The 20,434-nt window shown below is 48.4% G+C and overlaps 1 protein-coding gene across 9 annotated transcripts in view; it reads right to left on the bottom strand.

Annotated features, from left to right (window-relative positions):
• Nucleotides 1-3,183: 3,183 nt before the first annotated feature.
• The window catches only part of LOC140396419 (chemokine-like protein TAFA-2), a 373,625-nt gene continuing 356,374 nt past the window's right edge, over nt 3,184-20,434 (bottom strand). For 7 of the 9 annotated variants that reach the window (XR_011936524.1, XR_011936520.1, XR_011936527.1 and 4 more), the window contains 2 exons: nt 5,568-5,641; nt 3,184-4,440 (listed from right to left, as the gene is read on the bottom strand). Coding sequence is in view for 1 of the 9 variants with exons in the window: in XM_072485040.1 (XP_072341141.1) it covers nt 4,429-4,440 (12 nt within the window). In the remaining 8 variants the exon portion in view is untranslated. The remainder of the gene's footprint in view (nt 4,441-5,567; nt 5,642-20,434) is intronic. The other 2 variants (XR_011936526.1, XM_072485040.1) reach the window with 1 other exon arrangement.

Raw genomic sequence — 20,434 nt, 5'->3', positions numbered from 1 at the left:
CCCAGAGAATGATTACAACATTGAACTCACGACCATAAGGATGACGTGAATACTGCCGCATTTAAGGGGAAGCCGGATAAATGCATGATGGTGAAAAGAATGGAAGGCTATGCTGCCAGAATGAGATGGAATAGAACGGAAGAGGGTTTGTGTGGCACGCATTCAACAGCATGAACTGGCCGGGCCAAAAGGCCACTTCCTGCATTGTAAATTCTGCATCATTTTTCTCCTCTTTATGGGACATACAAGAATATCGGATGTGAAGAGAGCAGTTAGTCATCAAACATTTCAATGTGTTTTATAAATTGTTAATTGGGATACAGCAAGCTCCCACGCAAAGCAATGAGATAGATGATCACTACATTATATATAAAGTACACATATATGATAATGGTCGTTGATGGGGATCTGCCTTAATTTTCTTCCAATATTGACAGAGAATCTTTCATATCCATCTGAGCAACATTGATTCAATATTTCATCTGACATGCATTGCAGCATTCCTTGAGTACCACACTGGTGTAAGAAGAGGTTATGTGTTTCTGGGGCTTGAACCTATCGCCTTTTGACTCAGAGAAAGGGTCCTACCACTCAGCCATGGCTGTCACTTTGTGGGTTTATTGCAATGTACCTGTGAGCTAAAAGTGTTTCCTGACTGTAATCCCAGCTCTCAGCAAGATGGCACAGTGGTTACTACTACAGCCTCATAGTGCCAGAGACCAGGGTTCGATTCCGGCCTTGGGTCACTGTCTGTGTGGAGTTCGCAATTTCTCCCCGTGTCTGTGTAGGTTTCCTCCGGGTGCTCTGGTTTCCTCCCACTGTCCAAAGATGTGCAAATGAAGTGCAAGATTTGCCCCTTAGTGCAGGTTAGGTGGGGTTACAGGATAGGGTGTAGAATGGGCCTAGGTGGGGTGCTCTTTCAGAGGGTCGGTGCAGACTCCATTGTGCGAATGGCCTCCATTTGCACTGTGGAGATTCTATGGATCTCACCAGCCATTGCCATAGCTCCTCTGAATGTGGTTATATATTTTGCCAAAAGCTTTGACCAATGCCGTTTGAGAAAGAGAGGTTAGTGTCAAGCTGCCATCTTGTGTGATGGCTGCTGACATGAATTCCTCCCAAAAGGAGTTAAAGCTGTGTCTGGATCTCCTGGAATTGGTTCAATCATCCGATGGTATCTGAGAGGAATTTATCAAATTTTCTTCCTCAAATATTGACCTGAGTTTTCAATCTGATTTTCACCATCCCCAGGAGATAGCAGGGTTTTGATTGTGATGAAGAATGTATATTTTGTCATGCAAGCGGTATCACAATTTTGCGGGACAGCCTGGACGGGTAAAGAGCCTCCACTTTGTTTCTGAGTAAAACCCAAATCCAAATACTAATTATCTGCACCATCTAATCCTCTTTCAGGTAATTTGAACCCACAATTCAATAACTATCTGGTGATCGCTCTTGCACCTACACCCCAAGGTGTTTAACACCTCCTCCTTCCTGTACCATGCCCTAAGAAGGTGCTGCCAACCATGGACTTCCATTTGATTGATCCATAATGATGCTCGGTGAAGTACTGTAGTAGTTTACCGTTGCCTTCTGCAGTGTGGCTGACCAGGAAACTCTCCTACTCTTACCACCTGCCATCTGGCATACTGGAAAGATTTACAGGCTGATGATCAATCTGTTTGGTCACGTTCTGAACACACTTTCTGTGGCCTGAGGTGGGACCGCAGTGGGACTTGAAGTCAGAGCTTCTAGCCGAGACATAGGGGTGCTACCAATGTGCCAAAATGCCTGATAAACAGCAACCTATTTATATGGGGATGATTTAATAGAGTTATTATGCCATTCAGGCCATGAAGTTCATCCAACCTCTCTGAAGAGTAATCAGGCAATCTCATTCTCCCCATCTATCTCCATAATCCTGCAAGTTCATTTCCCTCCAATGCCCGTCCAATATCTCCACTTTCACCACCCTCATAGATAGTGGCCAGGATTCTCCGAGCCCGCGCCGGGTCGGAGAATCGGCGGGGGGAGGGGGGCCAGAATCCTGCCACGCCGCTCCGAAGGCGGGCTGCCGATTCTCCGGCGACTGGAGAATCGGCGCCAACCACGCCCACACGGTCGCCGTGGCGCCGGTCGGGGGCCATTGAAAGTGGCTCCCGCGGCGATTCTCCATGCTCGACGGGCCGAGTGCCCGCCAAGTTCCGCCGGTGTGGTTTACATATGGCCCCACCCGGCGGGACCTCGGTGTTCTGGCTGCGAGGGCCATCCTGGTGGGAGGGCGGGGTATTCGGCTCCGGGGGGGCCTTCACAGTGGCCAGGCCCGCGATCGGGGGCTACCGATCGACGGGTGTGCTAACTCCGGGGGAGGGGGCTATGTTCCTCCGTGCTGTGCCCCTCTAGGGCTTCGTCAAGTTGCGCGGGGGCCGGCGCGGAGGCGGCCGTCGCGCTCCTGCGTGGACCGCGCCGGCCATGCAGGAGTGCTGTGTGCTGCTCCAGTGCCGTTCTAGCCCCCGAAGAACAGGAGAATTACTGGGCCTGGAGACCCATTGACGCCGGCGTCGCTGGTGCTGGTTTTGACGCCGGTGTCAACAGATGGCCGCGATATCGCAAAATCCCAGCCTGTAAGTCTAAGATCACTACTATCCGCTGCAGAGAAACATAGAATTTACAGTGCAGAAGGGGCCATTCGACCCATCGAGTCTGCACCGGCCCTTGGAAAGTGCACCTTACCTAAGCCTACACCTTCACCCTATCCCCGTACCCCAATAACCCCACCTAACCCTTTTTTGGACACTAAGGGCAATTCAGCATGGCCAATCCACCTAATCTACACACCTTTGGACTGTGGGAGGAATCCGGAGCACCCGGAGGAAACCCACGCAGACACGGGGAGAAAGTGCAAACTCCACACAGACTGTGACCCATGCCGGGAATCGAACCTGGGACCCTGGAGCTGTGAAGCTACTGTGTTAACCACTGTGCTACCGCGCCCCCTAAAAGCATAAAATGTTCCTCCTCACAACCTCCCTAATTTCAAGATGATGTTAATCATCAAGTGATAAAAAATAGGAGCGGTCAATAAAAAATATAAAAAGCAACTGGAGTATAGGCATAATTGTAATTTCTGTGTCCCAGCTTTCTTTTTGAGTTACACTGTTATTAAAGATCAAAATTATCTGCTTCTTTGCTACTTGAATTTTATTTACTGTTTACATTGAAAACAAAGATTTACACAAGTCCAGAAACAAAACGAAAAAAAAAAGTTTCATAAATTGTGCTACATTTTACAGCATCACTGAGATAAACATCTGCTTCACATCTGCCTGCCTTTTGGGTATTGAATCTCCTGCTGCTATGTAGAGTACACCAAAATCGTTATCGTTAAATAATATTTGTGAGGATTTAGTCACATCAAAATCATAACGCCAAATATTCCAAATAAAGATGCGGCTACAGTGATAAACATAACTGCTAAGTAACTGGCATACAAGCAGAACTGATGTTACAACAAGTGTGTTGTGTGTTATGAATATTATTTTGGTAATGTAAAAAGATTCTAACACATTCAGACTTGTTTTTCCATGTAACAATTTAAACCAAAGAAAAAGAGTTATTTAGGTATTCTGATAGTGCGCACATTTCACTGAAGTTATTAAAATAGTTTGTATTTGTTTAATTGCCAAAGAGCGCCAGCAGTACAGTTGCATCAGAGATTCCTGCAATAACTTTCATATGATTTATGTATATGGATAAGCATTTACTGTCAAAAGCAGACTGCTGTTTATACACATTTACCATAATGTATTTATTTCTATAACAAAAGGAAAGTCCAAACTGTGAAAGGCAAAAGCGTCTCCACGTTTTGAAATTTCGAATGTTGATGAGAATGTTTTGACTTGCACCTAGCCAGGAGGCTGTGCTTGGAAAAAAATTGTCACTGGAAAGTGCAAGAGCAAAGAGTCTGGTGGTGATGAACTTTAGGACAACTCCATTTCACCTCACGGGTTCAAGAAATCCCATCTCTTGCTCTTTTACAAAAATACCAACCATCCACTCAGATATGTCCTAGAACATCGCGATTGCAGCGATGAATCTGAGATGGTTGATGCTCTTCTTGCGAGTAACATTCTGGAACTGGCCAGCATAGCTCAACAGATGCGGGTCACAGATTCCTGCTCCTATATACATCCCATTAAGAAATGACAGACTGGCAAAATCCATATGTCGTCAGATCCCAGAACTCTCGTGACTTCTTCAACTCTGAATTTTCTTCCTCGCACGCTTTGAGTCCTTGTCTGAGCTCGAGCGAAAGTGTCCCAGGACGGAGCAGTCACTGTGGGAAACTACGGCAGGTGATGGTTGAAGGAAAGGCCCCAACATTTGAGCGAAGGTGTCTTCGAAAAGCAGCCTGTCCTTTCTCAGCAACTATCGTGTCACCTAGGATGAAAAAAACAGCAAAGGAAGTCAGAGGAATTTGTCAGTCAATAATCTGTAGAACCCCAAAATAGTTTTACAACTAAAGTCAAAGAAAATTTGTACATATTTGTTTCTTGTCTTGCATTTTTCTTTATATCTTTTTGGGCGAGTATTATCATTAAACACATATTATTGATGATCTGTGATATACACCAAATCAACTCCTTATTGCTGATGGTTATATATGGAGTTTCCATTAAGACTGATTGCAGGATGGTGCTTGGTTTACGGTTGCCAATGAGTAGTTCTGACAGACTGGGGAGAAAAGTCATTTTCAGTATCCAAGGAGACATACAGCAAAATGTGGATGAGCTGAATATTAGCTACATCTCATTGATGACTATTTAGCCCCTTTAGATTGGGATGTCCACACTGCAGCCACAAATCAATTGAAGTGCCTGTGGGACATACAGGTGAGCGCTGTGGAGTCTCAGAGACTGCAGATACATTTCAAATCGACATCCTGAAGAATTTGCTGTTGATAATATATGTTTTTTTATTCTACAATTTGAGTTTATCATCTCGGAGGCTATAAGTATTAAAGAACAATCCTTTTCAAACCTGCAGGCCCATTATGTTCAAAGGAAGTAAACCAGGAAAAAGTAAATATTATAAGCACAAGGAAGAATCTGCTGCCTGATCGTGAAGGGCCAGGGGTGATCATCTTTAGCACAGCAATTTTATATTTTACAAGTAAGTGGTTTTGCAGGGGAATAAAAATAAAACATAATAATGTGGCTGGAGTCACGTGCAGGCCAGGTCAGGTGCGAGTGGTTGCTACCCACTTGGGAAGAATATGAGTGAAGCAGTTGGGGTTTTAAAGCAATTTGACAGCCTCCATCATCATTTTAAAAATTCTGGCACCAGACCACAAATGACTAGATTTAATTAATTCAATCCTGCAACCTGCTATAGTGAGCTGTAGCCCGTGGCCTCTGGGTCGGTAGTGCATCATCACAGCAGCTAGAGTTTGGTGTTTTTTTTAATTCAGGAACCATCCTTCCAATATTTTGACCCAGACTTTAATTTTTTTTTAAATCATTTTACCTGTACACGAAGGAAGCATCAAAGTGAATATTTCCACTTACTGAGGACAGCCATTTACTGCTTTGGAGAGATCGACAGCTGTCTTTGTCACCAGATGATGATGTCACACTGCTGGCTAAAATACACAGGGAGACTATAAATGTCAACACAGGACAGCTTCTTGTCTTTAATTAGGAGATTGTATTTTTCAAATATATTTTTTTTAACTATTGATTCTGCAGGCCCATTCTTTTTCAAATTTATGTTAATACTTATTCTGCACTCTGGTGACGAAACCCCCAAAATGAGTGGTATGTATAATCCCCTTCACATGGGGGTTTTTAATCCCCTGACAGATGACAGCAGTATTCCCTGGTGGACAGGATTGTCAACCCTGGTTAGCCAAATCTTGGAGGTGCCATCACATGACCTCCTGCCTCCAACTGCCCCACACACACCTGCCATTGATTGCTTGACAAGTCCACCCACACCTCCCCAGAACCAATTGGAAAGCAAAGAGAATCTTCATCACCAATCTGGAATGTGCTAGACTCAGTCAAAACTACTTTTTCTCCTACCGCCCCCCCTCCCCCCCATGTCCAAACTTTTGATCACTAGTAAACAAAAGCATTCAAAGATATTTTTCGTATGAAAATATTTTTTTTTTTACTGACCCGGCAATATTTTTCCCGGGTTGTTCCTAACGGTGTCTTGGATACCAAGCCAGCACCAGAGGCTTGGTAAGTCCAATGATATGGCAGGCATTTCATGTCTAAAAGCTGTGGGATGTGTGAGGTCTCCATCAGAGGGGCCTACCTCAGCCTCCAATAGAGCTGGGAGGAAAGACCACCAGCGGACTAGACCAGCGAATACCCCAATGTCATTTTCTCAGCAAGACCTTCACTGACTCTTTGGTAGGGCAGAGTCCCTGAGTGAAATACTTATCAGCAGCAACTGTAAGACAAATATGCAAGTCGATCCAGCTGCTGATCTAGCCACCATGCAACATAATCAGAAAATGATGGCAAATCCTGACTGATCTGATCATCTGTGTTTTTTATTTCAGTTTTCCGAATGTCACCATCTTTAATGTTTTCATTCTTTTTACCACCGAATGAAAGCAGGTTGCTTTGGACAACTGCAGGGCTGGAAGCCAGCTCTGTGAGACTGCTTCAGGAAGCTGTTCCCGACAGTAAATGCACCATTAGATCGCTACATAATTCCAGTCAACTGCATGCAGTGTGACATCATGATCTGGTGACAAAAGGCTGCTAATGATCTCTCCATGGCTTTCATTATCTGCTTTCCGTAAGTGTGCATGTGTATTTATTGCTGCGCGTGTGTGTGTATGTAGTGAATGCCGAATGGTGTTACAATAGCAGCAGCTGTGATGAGAAAGCTCTAAACAGAAGTCAGCACCGTTCAGAGACAGAAGAGCCACACCTTCCTGAGATCCGACATGATCGGACACCCACCTCCCATGGGTCTCCTAAACTGCAGTTGAGACTTCATTTGGAACTTAACCCGAAGCCAAATTCCCTCCCTCTTCACAGATCTCCGGCCTACAATAGGCTTTAATTAGGAGGGGCACCGTTTGCTAAAATAAGCAGGGCACAGCAGCACAAAAAGAGTGCAGGTTTGAGGCGGAATGCAACACAATTGCATCAAGCATCCATCTCCTAATAAAGCCAGCAGCAGTTTCTAGGATTCCAGCCAATATATAATAAGCACAAACAGTGGACTGGAGCCTCAGTTAGTTCAAATTTAGAAGCAGAAATAAAAAGACAAAGGGGATTGCCTTGGGAGGCAGCTCAAAATGGGAGGTAATGAATCTCATTGCTCAGCTCCCGTTGACATCGAAGAGAAAAGAAAATTGGGTTGGATGTTTAACAGAGCTGCCAATTCGCTATTATGTGCAGCACACTATTATAAACTGGGATGAATTTCACCCCCAAAGTCTCTTATCTCTGAGACAAAGCTGTTTTGAAGCCAGAAGTGAAACCTGGGACAGTTTGTGCTCAGTGAGAACTGCATCAGCAGTTTTAAGTTGCAATGATTTGAAAATCTGAGAATTGTTCCTCTGGTGCTTTGCTCAGCAATTTGTAGCTGCTTCCAAATAAATAACCAATTGTTTTACGTTGCAGAGTAGCTATTAAAAAAATCCTCAAAAATAATCTTTATTGATTTTTTGACCAAATGTTTGCAAATATTCAATATAATCTGATCAATCAGAACACAGAGTTTTATTTGAAAATTGAAAGTAGCGAGAAATAACCAATCTGAACCCAAGAACTAACTGAAAGAAGCCATGGTTGTTAATAATAAATCCAACTTCAAGGAGAGAATAGAAATGTTGCCACTGATACATGGGGAAGGAATTACACCAAAAATGGCAGATAAACCCTTCAAAACATAACATTAAGATTGTATTTTCAATTTTTAAAAAGGTTTAGTTAAGAGCAATGATCTATTTTGTTGAGGAAGTGCTGTCACTGGCCAATAGATGTCACTACTATTGTTCTGGCAATGGAGGTGGTTTGTGTGGTAAAGAATAGCCAAGGAGCAAGGAGTTCAAGTTTCTTCCCCAAGTTCCAACATATTGAGTTTCTGATCTCATCTAAAGCCAATAGGAGGGAAGCACGGCAACACAGTGGTTAGCACTGCTGCCTCGCGGCGCCGAGGACCCAGTTCAATCCCGGCCCCGGGTCACTGTCCGTGTGGTGTTTGCACATTCTCCCCATGTCTGTGTGGGTCTCATCCCCACAATCCAGAAAGATATGCAGCATAAGTGAACTGGCCACTCTAAAAAAAAATTGCCCCTTAATTGGACAAAAAATAATTGGGGACTCTAAAACTTTTTTTTTGGGGGGGGGGGAAATCTAAAGCCAACAGAAGCAGAAATGGGCAAGGCAAATCACAGTCCTTTCGTATAGTGAGAAAGGACAATGAAGAAGCAAACCAAACCAATTGCTTCCAGGCACATTTTATGGACTAGATGGCTGCAATATAGACTTGGGACTAGGGCTCAAATTCTTAGTTCAAAAGATGCAAGGGACCTAGATTTTAAAAAATAATGCAAACTGGGCATTGTATGGTCCAATGGAATGAAAATCTTCCAATCATATTATATACTACTTTATGCAGTTGAGGCTGAGGTTCATAACAGCTTCAAATGACACTTTTCAAACTGCCTTCTGTCTTCAAGCTGTCATACTGGTGCAAACAGAGGTGCTTTTCCAAAAGAGGGTGGTTTTAGGGGGGGTTTTGGGTGATTTTGAATCAATTCTGAGTGTTTTCTATTGTTACACCCGTCTTAAATCATGAACATTATTCCAGAGCACGTAAATCTCGATTACTTCATCCCTGAGCTACCAAAAATGAATTATGGTACGAAATTGAAGTTCACTCACCAAGAGGGTGCTACAATGAGCTCGATCGTTTGGTCTCAACCCAGTTATACTGGCCAATGGTCTCATAGTCAAAAGCTGGCTCCGATTTGGCCTCAGTGACGACAACATTGATAGTTTACATTTCTATCACACCTCGAAGGTTGTAATACAACCCAAGATGCTCCACAGGAGCATTGCCAATTTGACATCGAGCTACGCAAGAGATATGAGGACAGATATGATAGGTTGAAAGGAGGATCTTAAAGGAACAGAAAGAGGTAGCAAGGTAGAGGGGCTCGAGGAAAAATGTTTTAGAGCTCAGGGTCTAGACTGATGAAGGCAGGTCCACCAGTAGCAGAGCGACAAAAATCGAGGATAAGGGGCCGGAATTGGAGGAGCATAAAAATATCAAATGTTTGTATGGTCAGAGGGAATTGCAGAGATAAGGAGGGATGAGGCCATGGAGAGATTTAATAACGAGGATGAGAATTTTAAAGTTGAAGTGTAGCCAGACCCAGTGGCAGTGTTGATCAGCGAGCTAAAGGCGTGACTGGTGAAGGAGACTCGGTGCACGATGAGTAGTGGAGTTTTGGACCACTGCTAAATTATCGGTCTCACTCCATAGAATCAACTAAGATCGGTGGCATAGGAAAATAAATGATGCAGTAGTGTGTGACAGGAATTGGGTTGTGAGGCTGATTAAGACAGAGGCAAGTCCATGTTGCATTATTGAGAATCAGGCTATAATTGACCTAAAAATGTGCAATTCCTTCACTTGGAGTGTGGAAATGTTCTGATCTTGAGCACTGGCATCTTGATAAGGCCAAATGAATCTAAAAGTTGAGTGGAGGTTTTTTTTGGTTAAAGTTGAGAACTTAAAATCACCGAAAAGTGCACTGGCGGCACCTATTGGTGGGGTATCAAAAAGGTACCTACGCCAGCCTGGACAACCTGATAGCACGGATATTTTGTAGAACTGCCATTTATTCCGTTCGCCTCATGCATTTTCACCTAATCGGCTTCTGAAACATATACTCAGTGGACCACAAGGCGTATGAGGGTTACATAGCAAATAAAATGTTAGTTATTATTCCTGAATGTAGTTCTATAAAGAATCATTCTAAGTTTATACAGCAGCGTGATGAGCTGCCATCTGGGAACAGACTTGTGCAAAGCTGAATTAAATCTATCGGAATGATTAAGCTCTTCTGTAAGTGGAAAGAGATACATCCTAACAGCAAAGCATGGTGTTATTAGTTTTATATTAAATAAAATTCGGCAGGACAGAATATAACGGTACTCCTGATTAGGAAGCTATGGTGAGAGATTAAAGGACGACAGAACGCAATCTTAACTAAAAAGCCTTGACAGCGTACAACTGATGCACTATCTAGTCTTCAATTACATGACCACTGATGTCATTTATTTGAACTGTCATATAGGTTATTGATTTTACAGGATGTTGTGAAAGGCAGACAGCACAAAGAACAAAGTGCAAGTGAGGTTATACCCCGACTTCTGGTCAATAATTTATTTCCACTACACATATCCTACGGAAACAGCTTCTTGGAAGAGAATCTGACTGGGAGCTGCTTACGTTGCTACACATCTGGCCTCAAAGCCACTCTGTGGCCCTTGTCCACGGCTTTCTTACCTCGAGACACAACATTCCCAGTGCACTGGTCTCCCACTTCCTACCCTCCGTAACCTTGAGCTGCTAGTGGCTTAACTCACACCAAGTCCCCATTCCCCTATCACTGTTGTACTTGTGGCCCCAGGTTAAGTCTCTCCACATCACTGTATTCACCTCCAGCCCCACACCCCACCCAGGATTTCTGTGCTCCTCTAATTCTGGCCTCTTGTACATTCTGTGGTGGTCTTTGTGAGAGGTTTCCAGGATGGAAGGCGTAGTGATCACAAAGATATACAAAGCACTTTTGAAGAACTAAACTAATTTTATTAACACTACTAAATTTGAGTTTGACACTTATTCTGAATAGCAAAAATACATGTAAGAATTAAACTACTCACTAACACTATATCTATTAACTGTAACAATTATAACTTAACTATCTCTGCAATACACTATGAACCTTATCATTGTCAGCTCCAGTCTCCTCCCCGGCCCAAGAGCCAGTGCTATTTACAGTACTGTCCCTTAGCTCCCTCCACTGGCTAGGCTTAAAATAACATTAACTCTTCACATGCTGTACATTTGTATAATGTCACACATTCTCATTTATAACTGCTCCACCACTGGTGGCCATACATTCAGTTGTCTGAGCCAGAAACTCAGGAATTCCCTCCCTACTCCTCCCCATCTCTCTGCTTTGCTTTCCTCCTTTAAGACACTCCTTGAAACCTTCCTCTTTGACCAAGCTTTAGACCATCAGGTGTAATATCTCCTTATGTACTTTAGTGTCTTAATGTTCATGTGGATTGTCCTTGGGATGTTTCATTACATTACAGGCGATGTATAAATATAAGTTATTAGCGAGAAAGGGAAAACAGCACCTATCCAAGGGTTTCAACAGCTGATAATTACCTGAACATCTGTGCTGTTTCACCCCCCTCCCGCCTTTAATAATAATAATAATAATCTTTCTTGTCACAAGTAGACTTACATTACCATTGCAATGAAGTTACTGTGAAAATCCCCCTAGTTGCTACACTCTGGCGCCTGTTCGGGTACACTGAGGGAGAATTCAGAACGTCCAAATTGCCCTAACAGCATGTCTTTCGTGACTGTGGGAAGAAACCGGAGCACCCGGAGGAAACCCACGGAGACACGGGGAGAACGTGCAGGCTCCGCACAGACAGTGACCCAAGGGGGAATCGAACCTGGGATCCTGGAGCTGTGAAGCAACAGTGCTAACCACTGTGCTACTGCACGCCCGGAGTTACCATGCGCCCGGTTATACCAGTAGCTTGCTGATATTCTCACTATTGGAGTAGTGAAGCTGAATCCGTGCAGCAAATGGAAACGGGCAGGGAAAATGAACATTTGCACAAGAATGGGAAGGCAAGTCATTCGGGACCTAAGCATGAGGGTCAATTTAGAATGTCAATTTGGTGTGCATGTGTGCCTTTCATTATTCAAGTTTACCTATTTCCATCCCTGCATTAATTTATTTTCTGATTCTTGCTCATGAACAAAGACCACGGGCGGGATATTCTGGCCCTTCCTGCCAGATCGTCTGGTCCCGCCAAAGGCGACCGCTGCAGTAGTTTCCCCAGTGGTGGGGTGGGTGAGCCATACAAAACGCCATGGATCTCGGCGAGACCAGAAGATCTCATTGGCAGTCAATGCAGGACATCTCCATCGCCGAAAAACATGCCACGAGGGGGCCGGTACATGAAAGAGCAAGAGTCCCTAGCAAAGGCATTGTGAGCCAAAATATTGATCAACATATTTCAAAGTGACACATTACTTTGTGCATGTTTTGTGCATCTACATGATGAGACAGTGGTTGCCTAAACCCAGACCCATGAAGTGTACAAGATGTCAGTTTGGTGAGGCAGAATGGGCATGCGCCTGTGCTAAATGTACTGAAAGAAAGGGAGAAGAAGAGTCATACAGACTTGAGACATTAACTGGTATCCATGTCTTTTTGTTCAATAAGCTTTCAACCAGTCTCTGCATAGAAGCAGCTCACCTGAAGAATATTTTCACTTGAGTCTGGTCGCTCCCCCTTTTTAAACTTATGGCTTATTGTATGGAGCATGATTCATATTTTCAGTCTAACATTTTTATTTCATAAAATGTACTTCAGCAGAATCACCGTACCAACAATTAACTCCATGTGGTCATTTCTTTCTTTTAATAAATTTAAAATATGATTCTATGATTCTAGGAGAATTCTTTTTTTTCCAATTAAGGGTCAATATAGCATGGTCAATGCACTTACACTGCACATCTTTGAGCTGTGGGGGTGAGATCCACGCAGACACGGCATGTGGTCATTTCTGAGCTTGCGCCAGTGTTACAGAAGCTTATCATATCCCCACATTTTTCACATGGTGACATGCAGTGACACTTCTTATAATGTAAGATTGAACGCCAGAGACTCTCCTCGACTTGTGGCCATGGCATCTTTGTCAAATCTCTCCTGAGCTTTCACCTATCTGTGACCTATTTTGCTTCACATCACCCCCTCTCTTCAACAGTATAAAATCCATCATATTTCTACTCCACTTCAGTAGAAGAAGCCAGCCAGACTCAAAACGTTAACTATGTTTCCCTCTCCACAGATGCTGCCAGACCTGCTGAGTTTTTCCGGCATTTTCTGTTTTTATTCCTGTACTTTCCAGTTCCCCACCTCACCATTTTTCATTTCACCAGAATAACGTGTTCCTGTAACATCTCTCAAAAAATTCCCAGCATCGCGATAGGGTTCCCTTTGTGATCACCTACCACCCGAGCAGACCTACCACCCTCCATCGTGATGCCAGCACTAAACATGTCTTCCCCACACCTCAGCTGTCACCATTCGATAGGGACCATTCCTTCCATGACACTTTGGTCCATTCCTCAATCACTCCGAAAACCTCGGCACCTTCCCATACAAAGGAGGAGATTAAACACCTGCCCTTTTATGTTGTCTTGCCTCACTGTCGAAGGCACCAACCATTCCTTGCAGGTGAGGCAGTGATTTACATGCGCAATTTTCAATGTAGTATATAATATTTGCTGCTCAAAATGCAGTCTCCTCTACACTGAGAAGACCAAACACAGATTGGGTGACCGCTGTTGTGGAACATCTCCATTCAGTCCGCAAACATGACTCAGCTTTCAGTGGATTGCCAATTGTTCTCAAGTTGACATCTCTGCCCTTGGCCTGCTGCAATATTCCAGTGAGGCTCGATGCAGGTTCAACGAACAGCACCTCATCTTCCGATTAGACACTTTACAGCGATCTGGACGAACACTGTTCAACAATTTCAAACCATAAACTCTGCCCCCATTTGTTTCTGTTCTTTGATTTGCATATGCCAGTCTTAATCTTGCTTTTCATGGGCGGGATTTTCTGAGCCCCCGCCGGGTCACAGAATCGCCGGGGGCGGCGTGAATCCCGCCTCGCCACCGCGACGCCGGCTGCCGAATTCTCCGGCGCCGGGGTTTTGGCGGAGGCGGGAATCGCGCGCACCGGTCGGTGGCCGCTGGCAGCAGCCCCCCACCCCGGCGATTCTCCGGCCCACGATCGGCCGAGCGGCCGCCCGTTTTCGGCTGGTTCCGCCGGCGTAAATCAACTACGGGCGGCCTGCAGAGTCCTCGGGGGGGGCGCGGGGCAATCTGGCCCCGGGGGGTGCCCCCACAGTGGCCTGGCGTGCGATTGGGGCCCACCAATCCACGGGCAGGCCTGTGCCGTGGGGGCACTCTTTCCCTCCGCGCAGGCTGCTGTCAACCTTCGCCATGGCCGGCGCAAAGAAGAACCACCCTGCGCATGCGCTGGGATGACGCCAGCACACGCTGGCGCTCCTGCGCATGCGGCAACTCGTGCCGGCCGGCGTAGGCCTTTCGGCGGCGGTTGGCGTAGCGCCACGCCCTTCGGCACCGGCTGGCAAAGCGCCAACCCTGCCGGCGCCGGCCTAGCCCCTAAAGGTGCAGAGGATTCCGCACCTTCCGGGCTGCCCGACGCCGGAGTGGTTCACGCCACTCCTCGGCGCCGGTACGGCCCGCCCCGCCGGGTATGGGAGAATCCCGCCCCCAATCTTTGCTTTCGGAAACGGTTGTTCATTATTCTGCCATTCACACCCATCCTGGACAAATCTTGGGCAGAATTCTCCAATAATGGGGCTATGTCCCAACACCCACGAAAAAACTCACTCTGGACTTACCTGGAGAAAGTCCAGGCTGATTCTCCGATTTGCAGGGGGCGAGCAGGGCCCCCGAGTAGTCCTCGCAGCTCCTGCTGCAGATACGGGGACGTGCACTTCCGATCAGGGGGCCCGCGCATGCGCACGGCAGCAGCCTTTGTCGGCCGCCCCGCGCGACACGGCCGACCAACACTGCAGACCGCCAAAGAAAAGATAGGCTGCCCCCCCAGATCGCACGTGCCCGTGTATCGGTGGCCCCCGATCAGTAACAGGAGTGGCATCGGACCAGGGGCGAAATTCTCCGGAAACGGCGCGATGTCCGCCGACTGGCGCCCAACATGGCGCAAATCAGACGGGCATCACGCCGCCCCAAAGGTGCGGAATGCTCCGCATCTTTGGGGGCCGAGCCCCAACATTGAGGGGCTAGGACGAATTTCCGCCCCGCCAGCTGGCGCGGAAATGACATCTCCGGGCGGCGCATGCGCGGGAGCGTCAGCGGCCGCTGACAGCTTCCCACGCATGCGCAGTGGAGGGAGTCTATTCTGCCTCCGATATGGTGGAGACCGTGGCGGAGGCGGAAGGGAAAGAGTGCCCCCACGGCGCAGCCCGCCCGCGGATCGGTGGGCCCCGATCGCGGGCCAGGCCACCGTGGGGGCACCCCCCGGAGCCCGCCCGCGCCGCCTTGTCCCGCCGGTATGGTAGGTGGTTTAATTTACGCCGGTGGGACAGGCATTTTAGCGGCGGGACTTCGGCCCATCCGGGCCGGAGAATCGAGCGGGGGGGGGCCCGCCAACCGGCGCGGCACGATTCCTGGTGCCGGAGTCTTCGGCAACCGGCAGGGGCGGGATTCACGCCAGCCCCCGGCGATTCTCCGACCCGACGGGGGGTCGGAGAATTTCTCCCCAGATCTCGGGTTTGACACCCATTCTCCGCCCCCGCGCCGATCGCGATTTCGGCACGGAGGCTCGGAAAACCCCGCCCCCTGTGTTTCCTTTCTTCAACCATTAGCCTTCCTTTTTCTTTTATACTGTGAAATCTCTTGCAAATTAATCTCTCCTTCCCTCCAACCTCTCATCGAACTTCCCTTTTATTCTTCCTCCCCCTCCCCTCATTCACTTGCTCAAAGCCTACTACATTTCTACTTTCCTTCAGTTTTGAAATGTCCTTAAACCAGAAACATTGGGCCGGATTGTCCTGTCTCCACCTACTGCGGGAATCGTCACGGGTGGGACGGAAAATTTGATGGACCATCAAAATGTCCTTTAACTTTGGATGGAAATTTTCAGTTTGTAGCAGGCAGAGCCGGAAAGCCCCGCCCATTAACTCTGTTCCTCTCTCCACAGACGCTGCCAGACCTGCTGACTATTTCCAGCATTTTCTGGGTTTTTTTTAAATTTCCAAAACCAGCAATACTTTCAGTGGGATTCTCCGACCCCCGCCGGGTCGGAGAATCCCCGGGGAGCGGCGCGAATCCCGCCCCGCAGTCCCGACGCCGGCTGCCGTATTATCCGGCACCGGTTTGCGGGAAGAGAACCCACCGCATATGTGCCAAATCACGCCAGCGGTTCCGCGCATGCCCAAGATCACACTGGCCCTTTGACGCATGCGCAAACTCACGTGGTCCCTTCACCGGCGGCTGGAGCGGCGCCAACCCCTCTGGCATCCTCCTAGTCCCCGAGAAAGTGGAGGTAAGTGGAGAATTCCTCACCTTGGGGGCCCGTTGACGCCAGAGTGGTTGGCACCGGTTTTCCCGCCGGCATGGGGACTTAGTCCCCAGAAAGGAGAATCCCGGCCATTATGTTTGTTTTAATAGAAGAGGACTCCTGCATTAATTGTAGACTTCCTACCCTATCAGTGTGTGGTGTCACGAACTTGCATTTATATAGAGCCTTTAACAGAGTGAAATCTCCCAAAGCTTCCAGATTTGACAAATTTAATACTGAGACACAAAAGGAGATATTAAAACCAAAAGGAGGGTGGAAGGTTATAAGGAGGAGAAAGATGGATAGAGTCAGAAAGACATCGGAAGGAAATTCCAGAACCTAGGCCCCAATAGCTGATGGCACAGCTACCACTGATGAAGCAACTAAAATCACAAAATATCCTTTCATCCACCCACAGCATAACCTCATCCTTTGTGCACTTACTAACACAGGTTGAGTGTCCCTGCATTAAATTGCTAGTATGCCTACAGTACATAATTGAACTGGAGATTTATTGATTCACGAACTGAGGAGCGAACATTCATACTTTTAAAATTCCATGCGAAACACAATGGCCTCAAATACCCTTGGCATGGTTCTGCTCTCCTTCATCAGAAATACACCAGAAACACTACTTCTGTCTGAAGAGCTGGATTACCTGGAAACCTGTGCAGTCAGCTTGCAGTGAGATCTATCGCTACATGATGATTTAGTATGGCCATCGTACGTCAACAATGTGGTTATATAAAAGCTGTTGATTGCAATGGCCTGCTTAGCCATATGTGCCCACTCTTCCTTCTGATCAACTTAAGAACATTGCCACTTTTATAATGTTTTCCCTGCCTAATTTAGCCCGGCTTTTAAAGCTTATGTGAGACTTCAATAATAATGGATGCGCAGGAGTACAGTGGGCTGTAATTACGTATCCCGTCCTTCAATCATGCTGCCTATCTTCAGTTATAGCTACGCTAATGACCAGGCATTTATTATTGCTGTTACATTATATTTCAATGAGCAGGACAGAATTCAATGGGAGCTGTGGAATAATCTCTGTACGCCATGCTTCTCCATTGATTGTTGTTTTTGTACCATGGGTCTATTACTGTGTGTGGTAGTATGTATTGGGGGTCATGTGGGACTGGAAGCCCTAATGTCATTGGCTGACAGATCCCGGGTCCTGGTTGCCCGTTGACCTCAAGCTCCGCCCTGAAGGCGAAGTATAAGAAGCCGGTGTCTTCCCCCACAGGCCAGTTTACTATCGGGCTGCTGGGGGAACAGACACGCTTAAAAAAGCCTCATCGACTTCACTCTATTCGTCTCACGGAGTCTTTGTGCGCTACAATTTATTAAGCGTGCCTAAAAAGGACTATGGAGCTCAGGATCATTCCAGAATGCCTGAGGATCAGCCCCCACGCAGTGAATGCGGCAGCAGCCTTCAAACACTGGCAGACTTGCTTCGAGGCCTACATCAGATCGACCACAGGCCGAGTCTCAGACGAACAAAAACTGCAGGTCCTGCACTCGAGGGTGAGCACGGAGATTTTCACCCTCATTGAAGACACCAACGATTTCCAGACGGCGTTCACAGCACTGAGAAATCTCTACGTTCGCCCAGTTAACCAAATCTACGCTCGCTACCAGCTCGCGACAAGACGGCAAGCTCCCAGAGAATCGATGGATGAGTTCTACGCCGCGCTGCTGATTTTGGGACGAGCCTGCAGCTGCCCGTCGGTGAATGCAAACGAACATACGGACATGTTAATGCGCGACGCTTTTGTGGCAGGTATGCAATCCTCCCAAATCCGCCAAAGACTTCTAGAAAAAGAGTCGTTAGGACTCTCAGAGGCACGGGCCCTAGCAGCCTCCCTAGACGTGGCCGCGCGTAATACCCGCGCCTACGGCCCCGACTGCGCGGCAGGCCATTGGGCCCCGTACGTACCCGTCGCGACAAACCCCCTACCCCCCCCCCCCCCCCGGACACCCCACAGGCTTGCGCAGTCCAAACGCCGAGTCGCACCGGGGGCGCCCGCTGTTATTTCTGCGGCCAGGCGAAACACCCCCGACAACGCTGTCCGGCCCGCGCAGCCATCTGCAAAAGCTGCGGGAAGAAGGGCCATTATGCGGTGGTGTGCCGATCCCGCGAGATCGCCGCCGTCCCGGGGCCACAGGGAGCCCTACAAGCAGTCTATGCCTCCCAACCCCCCCAGCACGCCTTGTACGACCCGCAGGCGCAGCCGCTCTGGGTCCCGACCACTGCGGTCCCGGGAGAACTGGGAGCCCTGCACGCCGCCTACGCTCCCCAACCCCCCTCCCCGCAGTCCATGTACGACCCGCCGCCGGCGCTCCCGCTTTGGGTCCCGGCCAACACTCTCCACGGAGAGGAAGGGGTTTTCGCGTCCCGAACGCCACCCTCACCCCCGTCCCGCACCCCACGCCTGACCCGCCGGCGCCACCTACTTGGACCCCGACCACCGCTGTCCCGGTGAGGGAGCTCCTCGCGCTCCTTGCGCTCGCGGCCCTGGCGCTCGCAGTGAGGGAACTCCGCGCGGTCCTAGCGCTCCCCAGACCCCCCAGCACACCATGTGCGACCCGCAGACGCCGCCATTTTGGGTCCCGACCACCACGAGGGGAGATGGGGCGCCGTTGTGCGACCCGCAGACGCCGCCATTTTGGGTCCCGACCACCACGAGGGGAGATGGGGCGCCGTTGTGCGACCCGCAGACGCCGCCATTTTGGGTCCCGACCACCACGAGGGGAGGAGCAAGTCATCTTGGACCGCCCCCGACCTGTACGACGCATGGGGGCGGCCATTTTGTCCACCCCCGACGCCATCTTGTGACCCCCCAGCCACGTGCGATGTATGGGGGCGGCCATTTTGTCCATCCCCGACGCCATCTTGGACGGCAACAACGGACCCCACCCCACTGCTTCAACCACGGCTCGCTTCGGTTACGCTCGATCAGGCTCGGCCCCGGACTCTCCAGACGACGACGACAACGGTCCTAATTAATGACCACGAGACGCCATGCCTAGTCGACTCTGGGAGCACGGAAAGTTTTATACACCCCGACACGGTAAGACGCTGTTCCTTAACTACCTACCCCAGTGCACAAAAGATTTGCCTAGCTGCAGGATCCCACTCCGTACAGATCCAGGGATTCTGCATAGTTACCCTAACGGTACAGGGGAGGGAATTCAAAAACTACAAACTTAACGTCCTTCCCCAACTCTGTGCCCCCACCTTGCTGGGATTAGATTTCCAATGTAATCTACAGAGCCTTACGTTTAAATTCGGCGGCCCCATTCCCCCACTCACTATCTGCGGCCTCGCTACCCTCAAGGTGCAACCCCCGTCCTTGTTTGCGAACCTCACCCCGGATTGCAAACCCGTCGCCACTAGGAGCAGACGGTACAGCGCCCAGGACCGGACCTTCATTCGGTCCGAAGTCCAGCGGCTACTAAAGGAGGGCATAATCCAGGCCAGCAATAGTCCCTGGAGAGCGCAGGTGGTAGTAGTGAAGACAGGGGAGAAACAAAGGATGGTCATTGACTATAGCCAGACCATCAACAGGTACACACAACTAGACGCGTACCCTCTCCCCCGCATATCCGACATGGTCAATCAGATTGCCCAGTATAAAGTCTTCTCCACCGTGGACCTCAAGTCCGCCTGCCATCCGCCCAAGTGACCGCAAGTACACAGCCTTCGAGGCAGACGGGCGATTATACCATTTCCTACGGGTCCCTTTTGGCGTCACAAACGGGGTCTCAGTCTTCCAACGGGAGATGGACCGAATGGTTGACCAACATGGGTTACGGGCCACGTTCCCGTACCTCGACAATGTAACCATCTGCGGCCACGATCAGCAGGACCACGACGCCAACCTCCAAAAATTCCTCCAGACCGCCAAAGCCTTGAACCTCACGTACAACGAGGACAAGTGCGTTTTCAGCACCGATCGGCTAGCCATTCTGGGCTACATAGTGCGCAATGGGATAATAGGCCCCGACCCCGAACGT

The sequence above is a fragment of the Scyliorhinus torazame genome, chromosome 19 (assembly GCF_047496885.1).
Source record: "Scyliorhinus torazame isolate Kashiwa2021f chromosome 19, sScyTor2.1, whole genome shotgun sequence".
NCBI lineage: Eukaryota > Metazoa > Chordata > Chondrichthyes > Carcharhiniformes > Scyliorhinidae > Scyliorhinus > Scyliorhinus torazame.
Note: the sequence above shows the minus strand (reverse complement) of the source record. Positions and strands in the feature narration are given on the sequence as shown.